The following is a 26,118-nucleotide window of genomic DNA, read 5'->3' on the forward strand; positions in this document are numbered from 1 at the left end:
CAACTGCGTGAAACACACAGGCGTATCAAAATGCAACGGCGTGAAACACACAGGTGTATAAAAATACAACTGCGTGAAACACAGAGTAGTATGAAAATACAACTGCGTGAAATACACAGCAGTATGAAAATTCGGCTGCGTGAAACACACAAACTTCACGCATGCGTGGAGTGTATGGAGTGTACGGGAGGGATTCACGCAATGGTGCGAATAGTCACGGCCAATAAATTACCAATTAGTTGATCAAATTCACCAAATGATTTTCTCTGTGTCGGAATAAAGTGGTTGTTTTCGCAAACAGAGTGCGTAAAAGTGGATTTCGAGTGCATAAACGGAAGCTTTACGCACGCCGTGCGAAAAACAAGGGCTTTACGCACAATAAACTGTCCCGAAAAGTGATCTTTTCAGGCAAGTATTACAGAATAGTATATTTCATCACTTCCCAGAAAACAATTTTTGCCAGTGTCATCTAAAATTTAACAGGACATCGGCAATTTGTCGACATACTGTTTGCTGAGTTGTGCGTCAAGTGAAATTTTACGCACGCACCGTGATGTGTTTTACGGCCGCTCCGTTTTTACACATTGTGATGAAAAATAGGGTTCGACAATCGTGGGAAAGTTTTTTTTGACGCCGAAGGCGACTGCTACCTTCCCCTTATGGGTCCAACAACACTTTTCCGCACTCGTGCGGAAATACACTAGGGGAAGGTGGGGCAATATGGACACCAGATTTAAATAATGAGTTGAATTTGATCAAATCTACTGTTTCGAGTTCATTTAATGATTATAAAAACAAACACATTGTTATAAGACTGCGTCGTAGGAGTTGCAAAGTAAAGCAAAAATGGTGTAAAGTGGACATCTTGATTTCTTCCTCAACTTCTTATGTTTCAACAATATTATTCAATTTCAGAAACACTAGTCATGACCGCGATTTTCAAATTAAAAAAAAAACAAATTTTTTATTTTCGTCTCCGGGGGTGGTAAACCAAATTTTTCTTTGCTCATTTATCCTCCCCTCCCCCCATTGTTTCGTTTGTGAGTAGAAAAATAGACGAGTAGACACCTTACAAATTTCGCAAATGGACAAAAGGTCAGTTGTATACTGCGTGCAATTGTTCATTGAAAAAATAAATAATTTCAAAGTTATTTCAATAGTAAAACAGGAAATTCAAAGCTACTCTATATTTCAAACTTCACTGTAAAATTTAATAGAGTTAAAATTTATTTGTTAATATCTCTTCTAACTCGAATTTCTCCCTATAAAAAATACCCATACGATTCTGTTGAAAAATGCCTGTTGAAAATTGTTTTTACTTTTGAATAGGATCAACTTTTTCGGGTCTTTATTTTAGTCCATCCTATATGGATTTATCAGGTGTCCAGGTTGCCCAATGGATCAATCTTAATAAATTTAAATTTTGAAAAAAAAAATTTTTTTGTAAATTCTTTGAGTGTTTATTTTACCCCAGGTGTCCATATTACTCCACCCTCCCCTGCTTGTAAATCTGCAATAAATGTTATCTCATTTCAACGTCTGAAAAGGGTATTTCAAAATTACGCAAAATTTCCCGGATTCATCACAGCGAATTTCAAGAACGACGACAAATTCATTCATTTCGCCGCTTTGTTCAATGCAAAATAATAATAATGATAATAATAATCGCAATTACCTCGAGTCTTCAATAACGGTATAGAAGCCGGTAACGAGGATGCAGTGACCGCTGCAGCAGCGGCGTGATACGTCCCCCTCCTGCACCCCCCAATCACATGGGATCTCCCGGCAGGTTTATTAATCCAAAAATGCATCAGGTATCTCCAAACCCCCGTTGAAAATCACTCCCAACACGTTAAAATCCTCAAACCCCTTTGAACCAACCTTCACTTCAATCTCCTTTCGCTCCCGATGAATTAGTAGGCCTGGAGTCTGGAAGTTCTCCAGACCCATATCAAACGCTCATAAATAACCCCGAAGAATCCGTTACTTCTTATCATATTGCTCCCACCGAATGAACCATTGTTAACAATCCACTGACACTCTCCCCCAACTGCTGAAGTGCCCATTAATTTAAATCCCCGAATTACCCCCAAATTCCCCACAAAAATGCCCTCAAATTGATCAACATCGCGGAAATCTTCAGGACAGAAATCACCGATTTCTTGATTGAACAGACGAACGTTTGTTTGCACAGTTTTTCAATTATTTATCGTGCAGTTGTTGTGATAATTCCCGAGCGAAGTTCGTGAACAGGACGCAAAGTGGATGCAAGATCACTAGCATCGACTGCTCCTGCGCGCTGCAACTGCATCCAGACTCCCAGGAACTCGTGGAGACGTTCCCATGAATTTTTGAATTCATCGTCATTACGAATTTTCCACGCCAGATGGATCACAGCGTCGGCAATGAAGGGATTTTTGTGGACGGGTAATTTGGCGGGGGTAAGGATGTGCGAGTGGTATGAGAAATATACAGGGGTTTCACAGATGTCTCTCGAGCATTTTTCTCTTCATGACCTCATGATTCTGTTCCACTGCGTGGGATTCCCCTAATTGTATGGATCGAGAGCATGGGGCTATCCTCTTTTACTGTTTCATCACACGTGCGTAAAGTGAAATTTTACGCACGCTGCGCGTGCGCAAAATCTCACTTTGAATGTATTGTAATGAAATAGTATGTTCAAATACACTTATATATACACGTATACACGTATATTCACTTTGAATGTATTGTAATGAATAGTATATTCTATTGTGTTATTAGTGCGTAAAGTTACATTTTTTCATGCCCACGTACGGTTTTTATATTAAAAAAGGGAATTTATATAGCGTTCCACATCTTTGTGACGTTATAGGAAATGATTGGGTAGGATTTGGATGAGGCAGAAGGGGAACTGGGATTATTCTCAATATGAATAACCAGAAAATTTTTACTGAAAAAATGGATAGTCCAGACCGGGACATACTAGTGCGTAAAGTTCCACTTTTTCACACGCACGTGTAAGGAATTCTATTTTTTGTGGTACCTGTTGAGTTTACTGTTCGGAACGGTAGTGGGGATAGTGTGGCGATAATGTGGTGGTGTGGGGATAATGTGGTGGTTTTTCTGCACGAGTGCGTAAAGTGAATTGCGAGTGTGTAAAGCTCAGCTTTACGCAAGAGCATCAAACGTTGAGGATCAGACGTTGCAAAAAACCAAAGTTACAAGTCATTTCCCTCGTGAGAAAGGCAATCGCATTATTTATTGAGTTTTATTAGATTCTCCACTTTATTATTTGGAGCTTCGGAAAAGCCCAGTTGGACCTGAAATAAACTATTTTGTTTTGAAGAGTTCAAAAAGGCTACCAAAGACAATTGAATTAGTTTTATCATTCAAGAATGCCGAATGAAACAAGTTAGTGTCAAGACAAAAGTTGATGACACGATGAAGTCAATAGAGATCAATAAATAATTATCTTGACCCTTGCAAAAATTCATCCCTTGCACGGTATAACCCTTCCGAGGTGTGACCCTCGAGACGTATGATACTGGCAAGGTATGAACCTTGTGACTTTTATCATCCTCGCGAGGTATAATCTTCGCGAAGCCTCACGGTTTACGATAAAAGGTAACTTCGGCAGTTTTTTTACATTTTTTATGGTTATTACGTAAATTACGGGTTTTTTACAATCTCATGTAAAAAAAACTGCGGTTATCGACCGATGCCCAACCGTGGTTGGAAGAGATATTAATAAATAAACTTCAACTCTATTAAATTTTACATTGAAGTTTGAAATATAGAGTAGCTTTGGATTTCCTGTTTTACTAGGGGGGGATAGGGTAAAATGGACACTTTTGACTTTTTTTTAATATTCGTAGCTCAGAAACAGATTTATCAATTGAGCTCAGTCCAAGCTCATCACAAAGAGGAATCATTGTTCTTTCTATTGAAAAATAAAATTATTCCATTTCATGAACAATTCAACACGTCCTGAACATTTCAAAAAAAGTCAAAAGTGTCCATTTTATCCCACCCTCCCCTATGGAAATAATTTTGAAATTATTTATTTTTTCAACGAACAATTGCACGTACTAGATAACTGATCTTTTGTCCATTGGCGAAATTTGTAAGATGTCTACTTGTCTACTTTTCTACTCACAAACGAAACAATGGGGGGAGGGGAGAATAAATGAGCAAAGAAAAATTTGGTTTACCACCCCCCACGACAAAAATAAAAAATTAGTTTTTTTTTTCAATTTGAAAATCGCAGTCATGGCTATAGTGTTTCTGAAATTGAATAATATTGTTGAAACATAAGAAATGGAGGAAGAAATCAAGGTGTCCACTTTACCCCGTTTTTGCTTTACTTTGCAACTCCTACGACGCAGTCTTATGACAATGTGTTTGTTTTTATAATCGTTAAATGAACTCGGAACAGTAGATTTGATCAAATTCAAGCCATTATTTAAATCTGGTGTTCATATTGCCCCAATCTACCCTATATTCGAATTTTGGCGGTTGGGTTTCTGTATTTTTTTGTTCTCCATTGAATCTCTCGTCGACTCAATGAGAATTCAGCCTAACACTGTCGGTAAGGGCGACGACCACAACACTGCACGATACGGATTTGATTTATTTTTCAACATGGCGAACCACGACAAAGGACGCAGAAAGTGGGGAGGAATTTCACAAGGTTTCAATTTTATTCAAAGTGTTGATTGTGCGAACGTTTCCAATCTGATTTCATACATTACTTCATTTGTTGATTAATGAGGTTGAATTTTCGAAGGCTGATGCGTAAATTTTAGTGCCAAAAAATGTGTGATTCCACCGTATAACCTACAATGTTTCTGTTTAACCTTAAAAAGCAATCTCAATGTCGAGTCTTTGTCGTTGATTTGCAAAAATTCAACGCTCTCTTTATTTTTCCTAATTTTCGAAATAATTCTTCGAGATTTTGGAAAATTGTTGACGAATTCAGTTCGATAACCGAAATGTAAACAATGACATGGAGTGAAAAAATCGTTTTGGAGTTCAAAACACAAAAAAAATTGAATCATTGCATCAACAAGCGAAAGTGTTTGTGGATAAATTGCCGTTGCTAAAGTGTTCTGATTAACATATTTATCTCAGTCCGAATGATTGGAATCAGGAAAAAAAATTGATCAACTTTTCGGAGCGGAGTAATTAATTCATCACAGTGAAATGAAGAAAAATTTGTGAAGTGCTCCTGAAAATGAGTAACGATGTCACTAGACATTAGTGATAATATCCGCAGAAATCGGTTTTTGTGCAATCTTAACGAGAAATTTCAATGTCGAGTCTTTGTCGTTGATTTGTAAAAATTCAACGCTCTTTCTATTTCCTCAATTGTCGAAATAATTCTTCGAGGTTTTCGTGGATTTTTGACGAATTCTATCCGATAATCGAAATGTAAACAATGACATGGAGCGAAAAATTCATTTAGGAGTGAAACACACAAGTAAAAAAATCGAAACATTGGATCCGGATTTTGAATTAGGAATGAAATTTCAACAACATTTCGGAGCGGAATAATTGATTCTGATCACAGTGAAGTGAAGAACAATCTGTGAAATTGTCCTGGGAATGAGAAACGATGACACTAGAAATTAGTGATAATATCCGTAGGAATCGGTTTTTGTGCCATCTTAAAAAACAATCTCAATGTCGAGTCTTTGTCGTTGATTTGTAAAAATTCAACGCTCGTTTTATTTTCCCTAATTGTCGAAATAATTCCTCGAGGTTTTCGTGGATTTTTGACGAATTCTATCCGATAATCGAAATGTAAACAATGACATGGAGCGAAAAATTCATTTTGGAGTGAAACACACAAGTAAAAAAATCGAAACATTGGATCAGGATTTTGAATTAGGAATGAAATTTCAACAACATTTTGGAGCGGAATAATTAATTCTGATCACAGTGAAATGAAGAAAAATTTGTGAAGTGCTCCTGAAAATGAGTAACGATGTCACTAAAAATGAGTGATAATATCCGTAGGAATCGGTTTTTGTGCAATCTTAACGAGAAATTTCAGTGTCGAGTTTTTGTCGTTGATTTGTAAAAATTCAACGCTCTTTTGATTTTCCCTAATTGTCGAAATAATTCTTCGAGGTTTTTGTGGATTTTTTTACGAATTCTGTTCGATAATCGAAATGTAAACAATGACATAGAGCGAAAAATTCATTTTGGAGTGAAACACACAAGTAAAAAAATCGAAATATTGGATCCGGATTTTGAATTAGGAATAACATTTTAACAACAGTTCGAAGCGGAGAAATTAATTCTGATCACAGTGAAGTGAAGAAAATTGAGTGAAATTGTCTGAGAATGAGAAACGATGACACTAGAAATTAGTGATAATATCCGTAGGAATCGGTTTTTGTGCCATCTTAAAAAACAATCTCAATGTCGAGTCTTTGTCGTTGATTTGCAAAAATCCAACGCTCTTTCTATTTTCCTCAATTGTCGCAAGTAATACCACGAGAGCTTCAAAATTATCAAGCAATTCCCGATAGGTTCGTTGCAAACAAACGAAGGAGTCAACGTTTTCAGTTTAAAAAATCACGATTGCGAAGCACGAGTGATTTTTCCTAAAAAACTTGACGACTTCGTTTGTGTGCAGGGAACCTTGAGGCAATTACTCGATTAATTTTGAAGCTCGAGTAGTATTCCGGAGGGAATTTTCCGATTCAAATGTCGGCGAAAAGAATTGCACTCGACCACGGAATCTTTTGGTTTCCACAAATACAGGAAACATGAAAAATCACCAGTTGAATTATCAAAAATTATCAGCTGAATACCGTGTTGACTATATGAAATAACAGTCGAATAGTGCAATTCTATTGGCTGACATTTGGATGTGGAAAATTCTCGAAATAATTCCTCGAGGTTTTCGTGGAATTTTGACGAATTCTGTTCGATAATGGAAATGTAAACAATGACGTGGAGCTAAAAATTCGTTTTGGAGTTCGAAACACAATGCGATTGCTAAAGTGTTCTAATTAACCTATTTATTTCTCATTCCGAGTGAGTCGAACTACGTTTCGGAGCGGAAAAATCAATTATGATTACAATGTAATGAAGAAAAAAAACGTGGAAAATCACAGGTGTCAATATTGATTAACAAAATGATTTAGAATATGTCATTAACAAATCGGCAGCTGTAAAAATATTTAGAAATGCTTACCTCCACATTGAAGTACTTGTGAGTGCCAGAAAGAAAATACGCGGTCATAATTTCCTGGAAATTACGGATGAAAAATATAACACTGATTACGCAGAATTTCATTCAATTCAATTCTTATTATTGATTGAATTTCTTCCGTGAACAATGAATATTTTAAGATAATATTTCAGATTTCGTTTTGTCAGAGTGAGAATTCTTCGTTGAAACAATTTTCGATTTTGTTTGTTGACTAGATGAGCTCAATTTCACGTGAATTCGTGATATCACATTAATTTAATTACTTCTTTCTATTGGTCTATTTTTTCTTAGTAATTTGATACTGCTTGTCTCATGATGCAACAAATGAAATGATGACGATGCGGTCAAAAATAGGCAATTGCGTACCCTGAGAAAAAAAAATATTTTTGCCAAATATTCATTCATTTCAGAGAAGCATTGATTTAAAAAAAATAGCATTACCTCAATCGAGTCATTTCCAGGCGAGCCTGATTAGGTTTCAATTGTAATAATTATGTTGCTCTAGAAGATGACTATGTTGCACATGATATTGAATGTACTTCAATAATTATTCTAATAATTATTCATTTTTCCTAAATTTCGTATTGTCTAGAGGGAAGAATTTCGATTAATTTTTTAATGTTGATAATTATTGAATGAGTTCGTTCAAGGTCATAGCTAACATGATCATCTTCTACAGCAATATAATTAGAATAATTAATTAATTAATTCTTAAATCTAATGAGGATTGTTTGGAAATGACTGGAGTGGAGAAATACGGTATTGAAAAAATGAATATTTCTCTCAAGTAAATGGATATTTCGCAAAAATAATTTTTTTCTCAGTGTACAATTAAATCATTACCACTACTGACTTGGTATTGGAAACATTGAACTTGATTCTAAAAGTACTCAAAACCAAGATTTAAATTTTAAAGTCCCATCGTTGCTTGTAATAATTTCTTAATTTCTTGAAATGGAAAAATAAATTCCGGTTGATGAGACTTTATTAATATGAATCATGTCATGTATTTCCTTCCATTTAAAAAAATATTTCTCAGTTAAATTTTGTTGTTGCTCCATTTAGCACAGTTTAACTCAAAATTCATATTGAGGATTCGAAAAATTAAACAGATTTACTAATTGTCATATTATAAGATACAATTCAGTAGTGAAGTAAAACGGTTTAAGTCGGCTTATTTCTTAGTTGAGTTTTTGAAGAATATCTCCGAATCTAAAAGAGATGTTGAAATTTTCGTAATAACCTTTTTTCTAGAGCAAATTGAGTGCTACAAAAAAGGTCTAGCCAAAAATTTAGCTATCTCCCTTAGATTCCGAGATATTCACTAAAAACTGGCCAATAGACAAAATCGACTTAAGAGGAGACTACTATGACTTTTAAAAGTCGTGGGTTATTGGAGTGAGAATTTTCATACGTTGAAGATCGATTATATAGATAGGAAAACGAGTAATTAGTGCAAAAAATTTTTTTTATTGTTCGTTTGCCCGAAAATGCTTAAAATCCCAAAAACAGTCCAAAGCCTCCAATTTTTGAGCTACAAAGGATTTTTTTTTTTGAAAATTTTCGGAAAAATATGTGGAATAACAATTACGAGCTAGTTTTTTTTTAATTCGCCTCTTACATTGCTAAATTTGCTTTTTTTGTATTTTTTTACACAAATAGGGAATTTTTTTATATGAAAAAAACTGAAATCAGCTGTGTAGGAGTCGAATTAAAAAAAACTGGCTCGTAATTGTTGTTCCACACATTTTTCCGAAAATTTTGAAAAAAAAAATCATTTGTAGCTTAAAAATTGGAGGTCCTGGACTGTTTTTAACATTTTAAGCGTTTTCGGGCGAACAAACAATAAAAATTTTTAATATATAATCGACCTTCAACGTATGAAAAATCTCACTCCAATAACCCATGACTTTTAAAACTCATAGTAGTCTCCCCTTAAACCGTTTTACCACTTCGCTACTGAATTGAATCAATTGAAATGCTATAGTAAAGATATTCTGAATGAACTGAACGCTGTATAATGTATAGAGTGTTTTCTAATTTGCAGATAATTCAGACTCGAAAACCGACAAAGATCGATCAATGGGCGGTCGAGGGGGTGGACCCAGAGGGCCCCAGCTCCTGTACACACCGGGCAGTGGTCCCTTGAAAAAAACAGGATATCAGTGCGACTATTACCCGAACGATATGCCGATGTACCACCACGAGAGGCCAAAGCCCACCTCCGTCCAGGATCGACTGAAAGTCGCACAATACAACAACACAAATAGCAGCCAAAAGTCCCAAGATAATCTTGCTGACAAGCTGAACGATGTCCACATAAACTACAGGCAGAATAGCGACCAGGGCAAAGGGAATCACTATGGGGATCCAAGGAGGAGGAACAAGAAACCAGAACAGCAGTTGTACGTACCCAAGAAAGTGCAAGAGGCATTGGCTGAGCGGGATGTAGCTAATAGGTGAACTAAAGCTGTTTTATCCAAGTCCCTCATCGTATTTTTTCATTCATAAATATTTATTTATCATCTCACTGCTCAAGGGCATCCAAGTATCTTTTACAGTTTGGTACAGACAACACTATAGATTCAATCATTTTCAATTCATTAAATTTGTCAATTAAATTGAGTGAGAAAAATGTGAAAACAATCGTGAATATCACGTATGAAAAAATTCAATAGAAAACCTTAGCGAATTCGCTAGAAAATTCTAGGGAATTCTCGTTAAAATTCTATTTTTTTTGCGCCGATTCTATTAGATACTTGATAGGAAAAATCAATACATTTCGGTTTTTCTGTTTGAATCTTTCTCTTGAGATTTTTTCTATTAAAACTATTGGGCACAGGTTTTCCAAGTTTTTTTGCTATATTTTGTTTTTTTTTGCATTGCGGCATCCGAGTGAAAAAAAGTTGGAAAATTCATGTTCATTTATTCTTACAGAAAAAATTTCAAGATAATATTCATGTAGAAAAATCGCAATCTAATGACTTTTTCCTATCAAATATCTCGTAGAATCAGCAAACAAAACAAATGGAATTTTACCGAGAATTCCCTAGAATTTTAAAATAGCTCAATAGAATTTCTAGAGAATTCTAATAGAATTTTGTAGCGAATTTGATAAGTTTTTCTGTTAAATTTTTTCATACGTGAGTCAGCATTATTTATTTTCATTTTGCAGGGAAATTATTAATATAGAGAAATTTATTACGATTTCCACAATATGCGTTTTTCATCCATTTGAAAAGGAATAGACAAATTTATCATATTCTATTATGATGATATTTTTACATTTTACATTAATAATCTAGTCCAGGAATAATTTTCACTACTTTAGTAATCACCAATCAATTTAATCATTGAAATTACTGATTACTCCGTTAATCGGATATCTCTTTTCAATTCTGCTTTTTTCTTTCTTTTCAAGAAAAATATATTTGAAATCGTTGAAGCTCTCGGAAACTTCAATTTTTGAAGAATAAAATCATCGCAAAATTTAGGGAAACCTGGGGTTAAATGAGGCTCAAAAACCTAGAGGAAAAAAAAGTTGTGATTTTCAGGCACATGTTACTCATGTTCATATGTAATTTCATAAATTGCATAAAATGGATAAATTTCATAAATGTCCCTAGAAGGTGGGATACTGATACTGATTTTCAGAAATTTATCCCCAATTATTAAGTATTCGCATTTGTGAAATTCAGTCGGTGCTAAATTCTGAAGTTTAGCGATTTTGTTATCAATTTTCAAGGGCATCATCACTAATTTTCAGAGTAATTCAATGGATTTTCACGAACCAATCAATACTTTTTAGGAATTTTTCACCAAATTTCCGTGATCGACTCCTGAAACTGAGTGACATAAGCCTGCAAATAATGACTTTTTTCTCAGCGCAGAAGTTGAACATCAGAAATGTTCATCTGCAAAGGTAGAAAGACATTTCAATGAAAACGAAATGCTAAAAATACTTGGATATCCTTGAAATTCCAATATATGAGAAATGCAAAGTTAGTTGATGAGTTGATAGGGAAATTTTTTTTAGATTTTCTGAAAGAAGTTCAGTGTTTCGTTTTTCTTAATAGCAAAGAGCATGTTAAAGATAGTTCAATTATTGATTGACTTTCAGTAGAAAAGGCCTTCTAGTTGTCACTTTGTACTATCTGAAATATTGTTTCCTTTTAACTAGAAATTCGTAGAAATGAGACGAGTCATCCCGTTTTTTACAGCATTAGACTCACTCTTAATTTAATTTAAGGTATCATGATTATCGTTCTCAAAGCCATGTAAATATTCTGTCTATAATGAATTTATGTTGATCTTCTTCCAATTATCGCACTAACCTTGAAGTTATGATTAGTAAAATGCTTTACATTTTATTGGAGAAATATTGGTTGCAATTTAATTTCTTACATATTCTACTAATTTTCATTTATTTTTAATTTTTACAAAGGCTACAATTGAGATATCGACAGAATATTTATGGCAAATAGTTATAATCTGCATGTCAATTTTAATGAATTTTTCTTCACCATTTCTTTCCAATAATGAGTAGAAGATTCCAATATGAGAAAACTACATTTTCTAGATTTCTACATTGTAAAGATATTTTTTTCGTTTTTCTTCTGACTTTCTAATACCTTTTCTCATATCTCAATTGGAAACTGCTGTATCTAAGGATTTAATCTTCCACTGTAATTCTACTTTTTGCTTTTTTCCTCATCAATTTTTGACTTTTGGATTTCTAATTCCATTTTAGCTGATATTTTCACCGCCTAATCACTCACTCGAAATTTTCAAAATTCTATAAAACCTTGCAACTAACCAAGTTCATTTACATCACTGTTGTATCACAATTTTGATACATTGAGAGGAAAACGACAGTTTTCAAACAAGTCGTACTTGTATCAAAATTTCTCCTTCATGCCATTTTACGGTTCTCGGCTATTTTAACTTTCACAATGCAAAGATACGATTCTTTTGGCGCCGCTATTTGACATATATTTTCCGCGCCGTTTTTCCTCAAGAATACGGGAAAAATGAAGAAAAAAAAATTTCCTCTCAATCAGTTTTTAGGATATGAGTATTTCAATCTTTATTTTTTCTAAAAACGAATATTTTCAATTTCATTGGAATTCAATGGTCAAGGTTTTTCGTGTAAAAAGTCAAAGTAATGAAAAAAAAATTGGCAAATTCATGGGAGAGTATGCTGCATCATTTAGAATTTTTGCATTATTTTTTTAGATCTCAGTCTCAAGAAAAAAAATAATGAAATTTGGATGTTTTTGTAACCCTCTAGCTATAACCTTCGAGGTTACCCCACTCTCAATTAGGGAAATTTCCATGGCACCCAAAAAAATACTGAACTATTGAGGAAAAACTAGTGGGTGATAAATCAAATCTTTTTTGATAACACGTATAAGTTTCAGATTTTTTTCAGATGTCATAAGAAAGTTATTTGCACAAATGATTCGAAAAATTATGAGTTTCGGGGCAATTACACCTTCACGCGTAGGCGCGTGATTCGAATGTCAGTGAGCATCATGGGAAAGGTATGGGTTGGACCATGGAACTAAGAGACAGAAAACACTCGACAGGTTTACCAACTCGAGACGCACTTCAATGTTATTTCAATAATCAGAAAAACATCCAATAAAAATTATTTGACACCCGTAGGTGATGAGAAAAAAAACAATCAGTCTGATAAATAAAATCAATATTCAAAAAATGTTCAAATGCCCACTTAAATAGTTACTTGAAAATGCGAAAATTTCGTGCTCAGCGATTGAATCAGGTCTCGAGAACAATAAGACTCGCCTTCCGTTTCACCCCGCGGTGATCTACACACGAAACACCATAAATCGCGGCGCCAAAGGACCCGTAATCATGTCTTTCACTACATCCCCAAAAACCATGAATGTAATTTTTCAATTTCAGATCCCCAGTCCAGCAAAACTGGGATCGTCCCCGTGACCGCGACGACTGGGACACCCAGTCCTCTCGTTCCCCCCGCCCCGCCCGCCCCAATCGGCCCCCCGACCCCCCTCGCCCCTCCGATCACTCCCAAAAGCGTTTTTCATCCCGCCGTAACCGCAAACCCAGCGAAACCGACGACTCCTGGCGTCCCGAATCCCCCCGCTCCTATCAAAACCCCCAGAACCATCAAAACCACCACCGAAACGTCCGCCAGGGCTCCGAGCCGCCGACCTCCCCCCAACTCTCCCAAAACCACCAGAATCACCATGAGCCACCTAGAATCCGGGACACAAGAAGCGTTGAGCCTTCCTACGACAAGTTCCCGCGTAAACCGCCGCTAGGTCGCAAACACCTATCAAAAGTCTTCTCAAAACTCGAATCCCTTCCGCCTCGGCTCCAGCGCAAACATCTCGCCGAGAACGGGATTGACCTTCCGCCCCCCAACCCCGAGGACACATGGGACCCTTCGAAATCCACCATCTTCTACCCTCAAATGCATCATCAGCCCTACTACCCCCCTAGCGCTCCAACCGCTCCTCCGCCCCCCCAACAATGGTCGAACACCGTTCCAGTACGATCGCGAGGTCGCGGACGCCTGCATCAGGAAGACCTCGAGCCCCCGAACCCCCGACCGGGCACCCCAGACCAGTACTCAGCGCCAAGTTCGCGATCCCACACACCTAGCCAAGAACTAATGACGCGATCCTACGAGCGACGCGGCAGCAACAGCACGATGTACACGAGCATGGAATCCCTCTCGCGAATGGACGTGGGGCCCTCCTCCTACAGCAGTGATAATTATCCGCGAAGAGGGCCCTCGCCGAAGCCCAACGACAATTCAGAGCGTCAAAATTTGGGACAAGAGGCCCAGACCTCGTCAGCCAGCAAAGGTGAAGTGTTGAGTTCCCTTCCGGACATGCCTTTGGGGACTTTCGATTGGTCCGAGGAAGTGGAGCTCTCGGAGAGACTCGAGAACGAGCGCTTGAGCCGTAGTTCCTCGATATCGAGCTTCCGCGAAAACGCGAGTGTCTCGGGACACAGCTCCAACGCTCCGGTCGTCAGAAATCGTTCGCAGAAGAAGAAAAGACGCGAGCGGAGGAGGAGTCGAGGGGACGGGAGCAACAGCAGGGACAAGGCACGGGAGAGCAGTCACGAGAGAACCAAGAACCAGCAGAATCGCGAAAACGATAACTGCAATAACAACCAGAACAATGGGGCGCGAAGGTACGAGAGAAGAGGTGGCAATCGAAATATTATGAATCGCAGTCGCGAGAACAGTAAAGACCGGGGATTCACGAGAATAAGGAACGAGAACATCGAGGAAAATTGGCGAACGGGGAAGAGGATATCTGTCTGCGAATCGGATGACGGCAAGCGGCCGCCACTGAACACTAATCTCAATGCGGGAACGGGGAATCCCCCGGGGAGAGTCGAGGGACAGACGCCGGGGGTTTTGGTACTGCCGGAGCAGATGGCGACGCCATCGGCTGCATCCAATAGGGTCGACAACAGGGGGCAGGGCTCGGCGAACAAGAAAACTTTGTTCGATCCTAATAATCCGAACAAGCCGATTGAAATCGTTCCGTCTCCGGGGTCTCGGGCTTCGCTGGGCGATCCCTCGGGCCAATTCCCTGGGAATCAACAGGGCTCAGGGTCTTACGTGCCCTCGCACTTTCAACAGAGTCTTCAGGTAGATGGCGCTCCGCCGACGTACATAGCGGATCAGCTGACGAATTCCGTTCCTTCTTGGTATGATCCGTGCTCGGAGAGTCTTAGGTCGGCGAAAAATCCGTGTTTACTGATGGGAATTGAGACGATGGACCGAGAGCTCCATCGGCTTTTGAGCTCTGGGGGGTTGACCACGAATTGGGACAGGGTTGCGTTCCTCAGGCACTCGCTGCAGCAGAGTCTACAGACTCTTTTGGAAACTGATATGAAGTTCTGCCAGACTGAGAATGTAGAGCAGCACTTCTGGAAAATTTTGTTTTACAATATCATTGAGATGTTGAGGAAGATTGCGCCGAAGGAGGGGCCTGCGGGGAGGGAGCTGTGCAAGAGAATTATGCTGAAGATTATTGATGATGGAACAGTTTATTTTGAAAATTTGTTGGTGGTTTTGGAGACGACTTATAAGTTCAAGTTGGACGCTTTCCTGACGTCCTCGGAACCACCGAAGGGGCTGGGCTTTGTGGGGCTAGCGTTGATCAGTGCGCAGAAGATATTTCTGTTCTTGGGGGATTTGGCGAGGTATAAGGAGCAGGCTAATGAAACTACTAATTATGGGAAGTCCAGGCGGTGGTATCTCAAGGCTCAGCAGATCAATCCGAAGAATGGGCGGCCGTACAATCAGTTGGCGCTGCTGGCGCATTATGCGGTGAGTAGAAACTTTATGATTAGGGATGTAACGGACAAAGTTGACCGGTCAATTTCCGTCATTTTACACTTAAATTACGCGTTGCTGACCGAAGGCCAATTACTGACCATTTTTGGTCCGAAAAAAATGACAGAATTTCGCGTCACAAAAATGACGTAAGAAAATCTTGACAGTTATTTTACAACTAGATAGAGCGCGACAAATATCGTTCATCATGTTACCGTTTCTTCGAAATTCGGCCCCTGGGCTGAGCCTTGGACCCAGAGGTCTCCGAATTCCAGTGGGAGATAGCTTGCTTTAGGCACCGTACACTCAGAGAAAAACAAACACATTGTCAAAGAAGTCTTGTTTGGGCCAACAAAATCGCTAGTTGAAAGTTGCCAAAAAGAATTTGTTTCAAATTTGATAGTCTCAAACATGAATAATTGTTCTGCTTTCGACAGCAACGAAATATTTGGCTCAAGAGGCGGATAATTTACAACAGACGGTGCCTTTTCAGGATGAAAATTTCTCATACAGAGGAAAATTTATCAACAAATATTTTATCCCCAAGTTACAAAATTGCTATCATATCATTATTATTGTTTCATTTAACGGTTCATTTCTTGTCTGTGATTATTAGACAGCCGAAACGAAAAACTACTATTCCTTGTTCCGCATGAAACAAAGATTTTCCGGGAGCACAATACGTATGGGAGTATCGAATAACTAAGGAGTAGTGCTAGAAATGACATTTCTTGCGTGTACAGGGAATGCAATTTTTTTTGAACTACTTAATTATTGTGGCGACAAAAATTTTTCATTCCGGCGTACTCGCTGCATATTTGGCACAAAAAATAATTTTTTGATAATTTTCAAAAAACTATTTTCTTGGCACAAGTAAGACTTGTTTGAGAACATTGTTGTTCCCCTCTCAGTGTATTTATGATATAGGGTAAACAGGTCAATTTCTGTTAACAAAATTTTTTTTTTGCTTGAATTGCGTCAATTAGTCATTTGTCGATTATTTGGTTTTGCCCCGCTCTCCCCTATTCGTATTGGAAATACTTTGCAGACTCTGCCTTCACTATTGAACTCTTTGTGTCTGGAAATGCAAGTATCGTTAATTTCTTTTTCAGAGACGGAAATTAGATGCCGTTTACTACTACATGCGTTCGTTAATGGCATCAAATCCCCTCCATTCAGCGCGTGAAAGTCTCATCGCGTTGTTTGATGAAAATAGGAAAAAGGTAAGATTTTAGAAAATTCAAAGATCTATTAATTTACGAAGAAAAACTGAAAGAAAAACAATTTTTCTTATCAAGTGTTATGAAATATTAATACAAATTTATGAATTTTCTAACGCTGCCAGTATCTGCATTATGTAAGTAATTCAGTAAAAAAAAATATTGAGTGAATGCTAGATTGTCAAAAGAATCATTCATTTCATGAGTCGAAGATGTAGAGAAATGCAGGCAATCGCATTAATTTTCATGTTGATGGTTAGAGATTAATTCGTCTCATGGAGACACGTTAAAAGAGCTCGCATGAATTAGTTAATTGATCATTTTGATTTTTTAATGTAGTACGAGTCTACGGAACGTAAGCGTAAGGAAGAGCGTGAGTGGAAGGAACGTGCTCGTATGAAGGAGAAAGAGGGTGCGAATAATTTGAGTGGTGGGTTGAGACGTGAGACTTGGATTCATCCTGGTGGTAGGCGAATGAGGAGGACGACATCAGCAGCTAGTGCTGCGGAGGCGAAATTGGCTCAGAGTGATCTAGAGGAACTGGCGCAATTAAGCAGTGTTGAGGTAATTTGTTAATTTGTTATGAAACTGTTGGGGGACGAATGGAAAGGCACAAAGACAATCGAAACGGTCGTCTTTTGTTCGTGAACTTTGTGAATAGTCTTTACTGTTAGAAATTTTTTATTAGAATTTCCGGTACACATCAGGAGAATTTTCATCGCATTATAGTTCCATTGAAATTTCGAGCAATTTTATGATTGATAATTCAAAATTTTATGGAAAAATTAACAGACACTGTGAGTTTCAATTCAATTGTTTCATGAAAATTGGTAGAAATCGGGATAATTCAAGTGAATATGTTCTTGAACTTTCAATTAATTGTAATTTAGTACTGAATATTCATGTGGTCATTGAAAATTCAAGGATGTTGCGGAATTCTCGTCTTTATATTGCTTAAAAATTTGGAATTTCATGATTTTTGCTTCTGAATGGAAGCTTTGTAATCGGTCGATTTTTCGATTCTCTAATTTTGCTTCGAAATGACTTAAAATGTCTAAGATGTCGAGATATGCTGTTTTTAGAGCTTGTCTGTGTGCACGTCCGTACGTGCGTACAAAATTATGGAATTTTTAAAATAAATTTTAACAAAACAAGTAGAAAATTGCTCCTGTACTGCGTATAGTATAGTTAATTTTGTTAATAAATTAGCAATATGCTTCCGAATGGTAATTTTGCTTATTTTTTTCCATTGTATAATATTCATAGCCTATTTTATTTTCTTGAATTGAATTAATTTCTTTCCAACTAATTGTTTTAGATTTTCCACTTAAGGCCCGGGTGTACTATCTTTCGAACGTTATCTCGATGTTTTTTTTCATCTTTCGTCATCTGAAATCGTCAATTGAGTCCTGCATCATGCAGAAGTTTTGAAAAATTATTAATGAATAATAAAAAAAAGTAGAAGAAATTCTTAATTTTTTCAAAGGACATTTTTAATTTATATTCAGAATAAGTTGTGTAACAAGAAATTGAAAAATGTATCTGATTTACGGTGACAAATGGCGGCCTGTCACCCAATATCATGCAGGGGGAAGACTGATTTCGTAAATCTTTTCCCACACTGCACAAAGACATTTATTACGGAAAAGGCTCTTTGAAAAAAGTTGTAATATCTTGGAGAATTTTTTAATCACACGTTCATCACATAGAAATGGCAGATAACTACATACCACTGTTTTGAAAATTGAGATACCTAGCTGTCACTTCCCATGAGGAGTTAGTGTTTTGTTATCCACCATGGAAAATGACAGCTAATAGGTAATTTGCCACAGCGAATCAGATATTTGTAATTTCCACTTTTTTCAACTCATTCTGAATCTCAATTAAAAACGCTCTTTGAAAAAGTTCCGAATTTTTTATATTTTTTTAATCATTCTATCATAATTTTTGGGAATTTCTACATGATGTACCACTCAATTGACAATTTTGGTTTACGAAAGATAAAAAAAATCCAGATAACATTCGAAAAATAGTACACCCGGGCCTTAATACAAAGAACGATTCTTTCCCTTTGTGGCGAGCCTAAACAGAGCTCAATTGCTAAATTCGTTTCTGAGTTATGAATCATTTAAAAAAGTCTAAAGTGTCCATGTTACCCCACCCTCCCCTATTAGAAATTATAAAGAAGTTCACAATGATAAGTAATAATGATGAAGAAAAAAATGAAAGCAAATCAATTTCTTGAAGTATGTGAATCCTCAGTAATACATTTGTATTAATTTTTTTTTCTTCAGGTTAATAAGCGTTTCGTTACGTCTTACCTTCACGTCCACGGCAAGCTGATCACAAAAATCGGGTGAGTGTTACTTTTTTTTTTTAAAGAGAAAAAACAAAACACTCGTTTGTTTTTTCTCTTTTCCCTCTTAACTCATCTCCGGTGATAATTATTGCGTAGGCAGGTGCAAATAGGTATAGGTTTTAAGGGTAAAGTAGACGCGAAAAGTCTTGTGAGTTTAATAGTTATTCTGGGAAATTTCCAAGGCAAAAGGGGAGAAGAGTCTCGCCACAGGGAAAACAAGGAGAGAAAGAAAGGAGCATCGAAAAAAATGGCCAACAATAATTTTATGGTTCACAGGTGTTGAGTGTCAGCAGTAAATTTGAAGGAATGGTAGGAATTTCCATTTTTTTTTCTAGTCGTTAGACGATGTTTAGATGACGTCTACGTCATCGTAGAGTCCAATGAATGAACATGTGTACGCGTGCCAGTAGTAATGGCTCTGGACATACGAGGGAACGACCATAACTTCATTCACGCGTGAGATTGTATATTTCGCATGAAATGTTCCTGGAAGATTTGCAAAACAACAACAGTTTTGGAATGATTTTGAATAATGACAGGCGGTGGGGCAGGTAGTTTATGGGTGGGGTGTGGGTAATTTAATCGTCTGAGCTGGTCATTAATATCAGAGCATCTTAGAGTTTCCAATGTTCGCCCAAGTGGCGCCTGAAACTTCGAACACCAGTGAATAATTACTCTGGGAGACTTAAAAGCTGTCTTTTATGGAAAATCAATTCAAACTTTTTCAGCGGTTATTTGGGGATTTTATGACATCGTAAATAGAGTATTTGCGGTTGTGTTTTCGGTGAAACGTCAAGTAGATGATTTTTAAACAAATGGGAAGTTGCTCTTGTATTGCATATAGTATAGTTATTTTTGGTAATCCATTAGCAATATGCTTCTAAATGGTTATTTTGCATCATTTCGTTCGGTCACGTAAAATTCATTGTTTATTTAATTTCATTAAATTGAATAAGATTTCTTTTCAACTAATTTTGTCTAATTTTGTCATATTTTCAACTTATTTGAATGTTATCATCATCATTATTTTTATTATCCCTTTCTTTTATACAACCGATTGTCTTTTTTACGGTTCTATCTCTCCCCTCAGCCCTTCGATAAAATTTCAATAAAAAAAATTTATTTATACATGCTTGAATGAATTTGAAACATCACATTTGAAGAAACTATCAGAAAGCTCACTTTCAGGGAAATTCATGAAAAATTCGAAATTTTCAACAATCATCATAAAAATTAAATCAACCAATATAGCTATCGTAATCATCTTTTAACTTCGACTTAATGACATTAAAACAAACATTTTAAGCGATGAATTCATTTGAAGCATGATATTCAAAGATATCCCCAGAATTCTGATTTTCAAAAAATACAAAATTTTTGCAAATTTTCAAATAAATCAAAATAACGGTTATTGCTATCGCCTTCATCTTTGAGATTAGTCAAAAGGACGTCCAAACAATTTTTGAAGCCACAATTCAATCAATTCAGAACATTTTTTTTAGTTATCGTGGACAACGGATTTTCGAAAAAAATCTAAAATTAAAAATACTAATCGATGAATTAAAATTTAATAAATTGTGACTGATAGGCGTCAACAATACCTGCACGCGATCAAAAGGACATCCGAACAAATTTTTTAAGCCATCATTCAATCAATTCAGAACATTTTTTTTAGTTATCGTGGGACAACCGATTTTCAAAAAAAAATCGAAAATTAAAAAAAATAGTTCATGAATTAAATTTTAATTAATGGCGATTGATAGGGTTCAACAATAGCGACATTTGAAGAAGAAAAAGATTCAATTCCATCCATTCATTAGTGAACAATTGAAGAAAAACGTTGTTACATACGGATGAAGTCTAAAAATTGCATTTTCGAACTCTGTGGTTCATACTGGGTCGATATAACACAAAAAATCGAAAACTTAAATTTGAACGATTACACTGTTAAAAATTTTCGTCTGAATTTTCCGTGCCAAATCCTAGAAATTTTTATCGTGTTTAATTTCCACTGAAATTTCAGGAAATATTGTCATTAAAAAATCAAACATTCCATTGGTTTCTGTTCGAATGATCTGAAAATCAATAAAATACTTGAATTTTCAGTTAAATTATTCTGTGAAAATTCAGGAAAATTTAGGGAAAAATTGAAAATTCATGTCATTTTGTTTCTGAATATTCATGTTCCATTGAAAATTCAATGGAGTTCTGAAAATTCCGTCTCACTCTCACTGAAAACTCATGAATTTCTTTGAATTCTACTTAAATTTGGAAATTTCATAACCATTTTTCCTCTAAATGCGATTCAATATCACTCTTATGAGAATTACCATCATATTTTCTAAGAAATTTCAAAAAATTTCCAACAGTGTACAAAGATTTTTATATTTAAGATATATTTTTATACGATTTTTATATAGATTTCGTCATATTTTTGCTTCTAAATGGAAGCATTGTATTCGTCAACTACAAAATTTCCAATTTTTAGTGTCAGAACAACTATTTTAGTACTTTTACTTCGAAATTAGAAATATGTAATATCAAGGCAATAGAGTGTACTCCAGACATATTATTTCTTCATTTTCAATGGAATTCATCACAAGAAGTTTTTAACTAGTCATCGTTCGAAGGCCATCAGTCTGGTATTTATAGTCTATTTACAAAGTATTCATTATAGAATGAACAAGACAATAGAAAAAAGCAATATTTGCTCAAATACTAGAGTCGTATAATAGAATAGAAAAAGTAATAAGCTGTTTCACACTGTTATGGATGAGATGAGAGTGAAATTCAGACATAATTTGACACAAATAATGGAATAAAAAAAGAAAAAAACTTCAGGAAATAATCCTATTGTTGAAATAAAATTTGCTACTAAAATACCTTCTGCGAATAGCCATCAAATTGTTTCCTGATTGTAGATAATTTTCAACAAGCCATCTCCAAAAAACTACAGAATGGCTATTAAATTCCTTGTGTGGGTTTAACTATTGGCTACGAGCCCTCTTGATTGTTTTTCCTCTCCTATTCTTCACGTGTTGCAACCGTTAACTTCGCCATTCTCTCTCTTCAACTCTCCATCCTCAATTTGTACTTCATTTTCTTAGGAACGAAGTATCAATGACCTGACATGAAGTGAAAAGTCCAAGAATAATATGTGTTTAACGGTTTCTAGTCCTCAAGAGCCGTTAAAATTGCATAGAAATTCGTTTTCTTGAAACCCAGATTTTTAGTTTTTTTGCTTCCGTATAGAAGCATTGTATTCGCCAAGTCCGAAATTTTCAATTTTTTTTGTCAGAATAACTAATTTTGGTCTCGGGAGTTTGCAATTAAAAAAACTAGTCTATCAATTGAATTTTAATCAATGGCGATGAGAAAAGATTCACTTTCATTCATTCATTAGCAAACAATTGAAGAAAAACTTTATTACATATACACACGCGTACGGACGAAGTCTAACAATTGCATTTTTGGAGTCTTTGGATCATACTGGCTCGATATAATCCAAACAATCCAATACTTAAGAATGTTTAACATATCAAGTGGACAACTCAGTTGAAAATAAAAATAAAATTGACTAAATAAATCATTCATGTTACAAATTATTTCTCTTATCAAATTAGAAGTGTTATGGCGTACTTTTCCGGTCTCAAAAACAATAATTAAAGAAAATGTTCATAAATAATGGAGGACTTGTGACTGCGGTGGTAACAGTTGAATTTTGATCGGGCAACATCGCACGCTTCGACTAGTAGTGGGGTTGTAACAGTGAGATGAATATTTGTGTGTTATACGTGTCCATATGCTTCTAGCACTGAATTATCGTCACCGACTTTACCCACCTCGATCAGCTGTTGTGCGGTGTTGTCGCGTTGCTCGACTCGTAATGGCGGTCAAATTTTTTTTAGAGCAATTCGAAAATCAATCGAAGATATCACGCCTATATGGCCCGATCCCCTACTTGTTCTCGCCGGCGATAGATTCTCCATAGTCTAAAGTAAATGGTTTGTGGTTTTTTTTTTCAATATCTTGAGTGTCTAACCCATGCAACATCTCGATCGAAGTTTACACGGTCACGTTTCTTCCCTAAACGTAATGTTACAAGAAGTGATTTTCAGAAATTAATTTCTCACTAGGATGCCCCGATGGAAGGATTAAGATTATTACTAACGTGTGGCTCAAATATGAATCTGGCATGTGAGACAATATCAAAATGATGATGAGTAATGTGGGTTTTGGCTAAACATCCTTGAATTTGAACGATTACAAAGCTTTCATTCGGAAGCAACAGTTGTTAACGAGTGTGAGAGTTGCACACATGCGCGAAGGGTGTAAAAAAGTGCCCTTTTTTCACTTGAATCATTTATGATGCAAAGTACAAGCTTTTATTTTAAGGGGCTTTGTGTGTAGATCACTGGGGGAGTTTGGTTGAGCACGAAATTTTCCAATTTTTAAGTACTTATTCATGTGTTCATTTGAACGTTTTTTGAATATTTATATTATCCCTTGGGCTATTCTACTCGGTCAACCTTAGATGTTTTTTAAGGCATAAATTACTTGGAAAGCGGGATGCTGTATGCTATCCATCGACTTTCCGGACCTCTAAATGAGGGAAATAATTGAATAATTATCAATGCACAAATTAAAAAATTCGGAGGCACACGGGCTCGAACACAAGTGGGATATGATCCCACATCTTCTGTTTGCCGGACAGGTGCTCTGCCGGCAAACAATTTTTTTAAATATTGATTTTATTATTATTTTTATTATTATTATTTATTAGTATTTTTTTAATTATTGAAATAATATTAAAATGCGTCTCGAGTTGGTAAACCTGTCGACTGTTTTCTCTCTCTCTCCCAGTTCCATGGTCCAACCAATACCTTTCCCATGATGCTCACTGACGTTCGAATCACGCGTCTGCGCGTGAACGCGCAATTGCCCCGAAACTCATAATTTTCCGAATCATTTGTTCAATAACTTTCCTATGAAATCCGAAAAAAACATCTGAAACGTATGTGTTCTCAAGAAAGATTTGAACCGATGTCGGTGGCCGAGTAGATTAGACGCAAGTCTAGTGTGCGAAAGGTTGTGAGTTCGATTCCCCGTGGAACCAAATTTTTCAACGAAACGCTCTGGCGAGCGGGAGGTTGCTAATAGAGGAACCGCCTGTACCGGCATGGGTTTTCTGTGGTTTCCCATGCTACTTCTATGTTCTATAGGAGTGCGAATGCGGTACAGTGTAGAATCCACAGCCGCATGCGTAGGGTTGGATAGAGTGCCGAATGGGACCCGAAAAGGGACTCCGAGGCCGTAAAAAACAAATAAAAAAATTGATTTATCACGCACTAGTTTTTCCTCACTAGTTCATAATTTTTTCGGGTCGCCATGGAAATTTTCGTAATTGAGAGTGGTGTAACCTCGGAGGTTACACCTGGAGGGGGTACAAAAACATCCAAATTTCATTATTTTTTTTCTTGAAACTGAGATTTGAAAAAAATGAGCAAAAATTCTCAATGGTACATCATATCCAGACATCTTCTCCCACGAATTTTTCAAATTTTTTCATTATTTTGACTTTTCACACGAAACACCTTAATATTTAGAAAGGTAAAAAATTCCAATGTCCGGGCAATGTTGAACCCACTGAATCATTGAATTCCCTTTAAAATACATCGTCACAGAAAGTACATTCGAAAGCAAACTGCCAATGTATCATCAAAAATATACTGCCTATGTCGTGACGAAAGCAATTCTCCCCTTGTTTTTTCATCTTCAAAATATCCAGTAAGTGATATGACCTCCCCCCCCCCCGAATCTTACAACACCCAAGGCCTAACTCATCTTCCACCACTGATCCACCTTAGCCTAACCTCTTCCCTCTTTTTTACATTTATTTTGAAGAAATCAACCTTTTTTTCCAATCCATCCACCTGCCATAATAACCATGGTGTAATCTCGCAGTGGTTTTGCCCTCGGTAAATCATATCCGGAGTTGTTTCAACCAATTACCGGTCGAGTTCAGGGGCTTCACTTTTCTTCGTTTCGCAATTAGACTGGGCTCGATACGTTACGTATAAACCATTATAAATATCGCATTAGAGTAAACATTAGCCTTGGCCTCGGTGAATTACTTTCTCCAGTTCTAGTCCTGCAATTATCACCGAAAGTCTGCCCCTCGGTTGACCTTGATCACTGGCTCACTAAAATCAAAACACCGAGGATGAGAGAAACGTGAGAAACACGAATGTGAATATCCACCGCTGTGTAATTTAAAAACTCATAACTCTCATTTTACAGTCTTGGAGTTTGACGAAAGGGAAAATATGAGAGCGTTTGATTTCCAATGGTTGCCATTGGGACTGGGGTTGTCCGAGTGGCCGATATTTGCATCTCGTAAAATCAAATGGCTCCCCATCTTTTATTCACCATCGGATGCTACATCGGTGTAACACAGTAAACTACAATCACGAACAAAAGGCATTATTTCATTCTTCCGTCCGTCGTCCTTCGTCTCCACCCTAACTCAATATTTTTTATTTATCTCTTTTGGTTATTGAACCTATAGACCATAACATCGTCTAATGATATGCTGTCTCAATGGAGAAAGAGCCAATGTTAAATGGATGGCCTAGGGTATCCATCAGAAACGACTTGAAATCATCTGTACAGGATACCCAGACGCACGATTAGCAGTACCATTCTGCACATAATCATAATGAAATGTATCCCCCATCACTGTATACCTTAACTCTTCGGCGAGAAAGAGAGAGAGAGAGAAAGAGAGTGGGAGAGGGAGGGCGAGAGGGAGAGGGAGATTGTTCGGGAGTAAAAGGGGGAGTTGAGAGACTGTACTGGTTGGGTTACTCTCGGCCAACATCGTGTTTTCTTGGGGGGCGGGAGAGAGGGGGCAAGACGGTAAAAATGTTAATTGACAATTGCGTGGCGCCACTACCCAACCACTAGGCCGATGTACATCGAGTGC

The 26,118-nt window shown here is 36.8% G+C and overlaps 2 protein-coding genes across 3 annotated transcripts in view; one reads left to right on the forward strand and one right to left on the reverse strand.

Moving 5' to 3' along the window:
- The window catches only part of LOC107036604, a 15,927-nt gene extending 13,661 nt beyond the window's left edge, over nt 1-2,266 (reverse strand). For both annotated transcript variants that reach the window (XM_015254664.1, XM_015254663.1), the window contains exon 1: nt 1,676-2,266. In XM_015254664.1, the coding sequence (XP_015110150.1) occupies nt 1,676-1,811 (136 nt within the window). In that variant the 5' untranslated portion in view covers nt 1,812-2,266. The remainder of the gene's footprint in view (nt 1-1,675) is intronic.
- Nucleotides 2,267-4,617: 2,351 nt separating this feature from the next.
- The window catches only part of LOC107036705 (telomerase-binding protein EST1A), a 156,603-nt gene continuing 135,102 nt past the window's right edge, over nt 4,618-26,118 (forward strand). The window contains exons 1-7 of the mRNA XM_015254835.1: nt 4,618-4,672; nt 9,255-9,666; nt 13,136-15,548; nt 16,667-16,777; nt 16,900-16,911; nt 17,114-17,338; nt 19,069-19,130. Of these exons, the coding sequence (XP_015110321.1) occupies nt 4,624-4,672; nt 9,255-9,666; nt 13,136-15,548; nt 16,667-16,777; nt 16,900-16,911; nt 17,114-17,338; nt 19,069-19,130 (3,284 nt within the window). The 5' untranslated portion in view covers nt 4,618-4,623. The remainder of the gene's footprint in view (nt 4,673-9,254; nt 9,667-13,135; nt 15,549-16,666; nt 16,778-16,899; nt 16,912-17,113; nt 17,339-19,068; nt 19,131-26,118) is intronic.

The sequence above is a fragment of the Diachasma alloeum genome, unplaced genomic scaffold, assembly GCF_001412515.2.
Source record: "Diachasma alloeum isolate Michigan unplaced genomic scaffold, Dall2.0 Dall_scaffold_00210, whole genome shotgun sequence".
NCBI lineage: Eukaryota > Metazoa > Arthropoda > Insecta > Hymenoptera > Braconidae > Diachasma > Diachasma alloeum.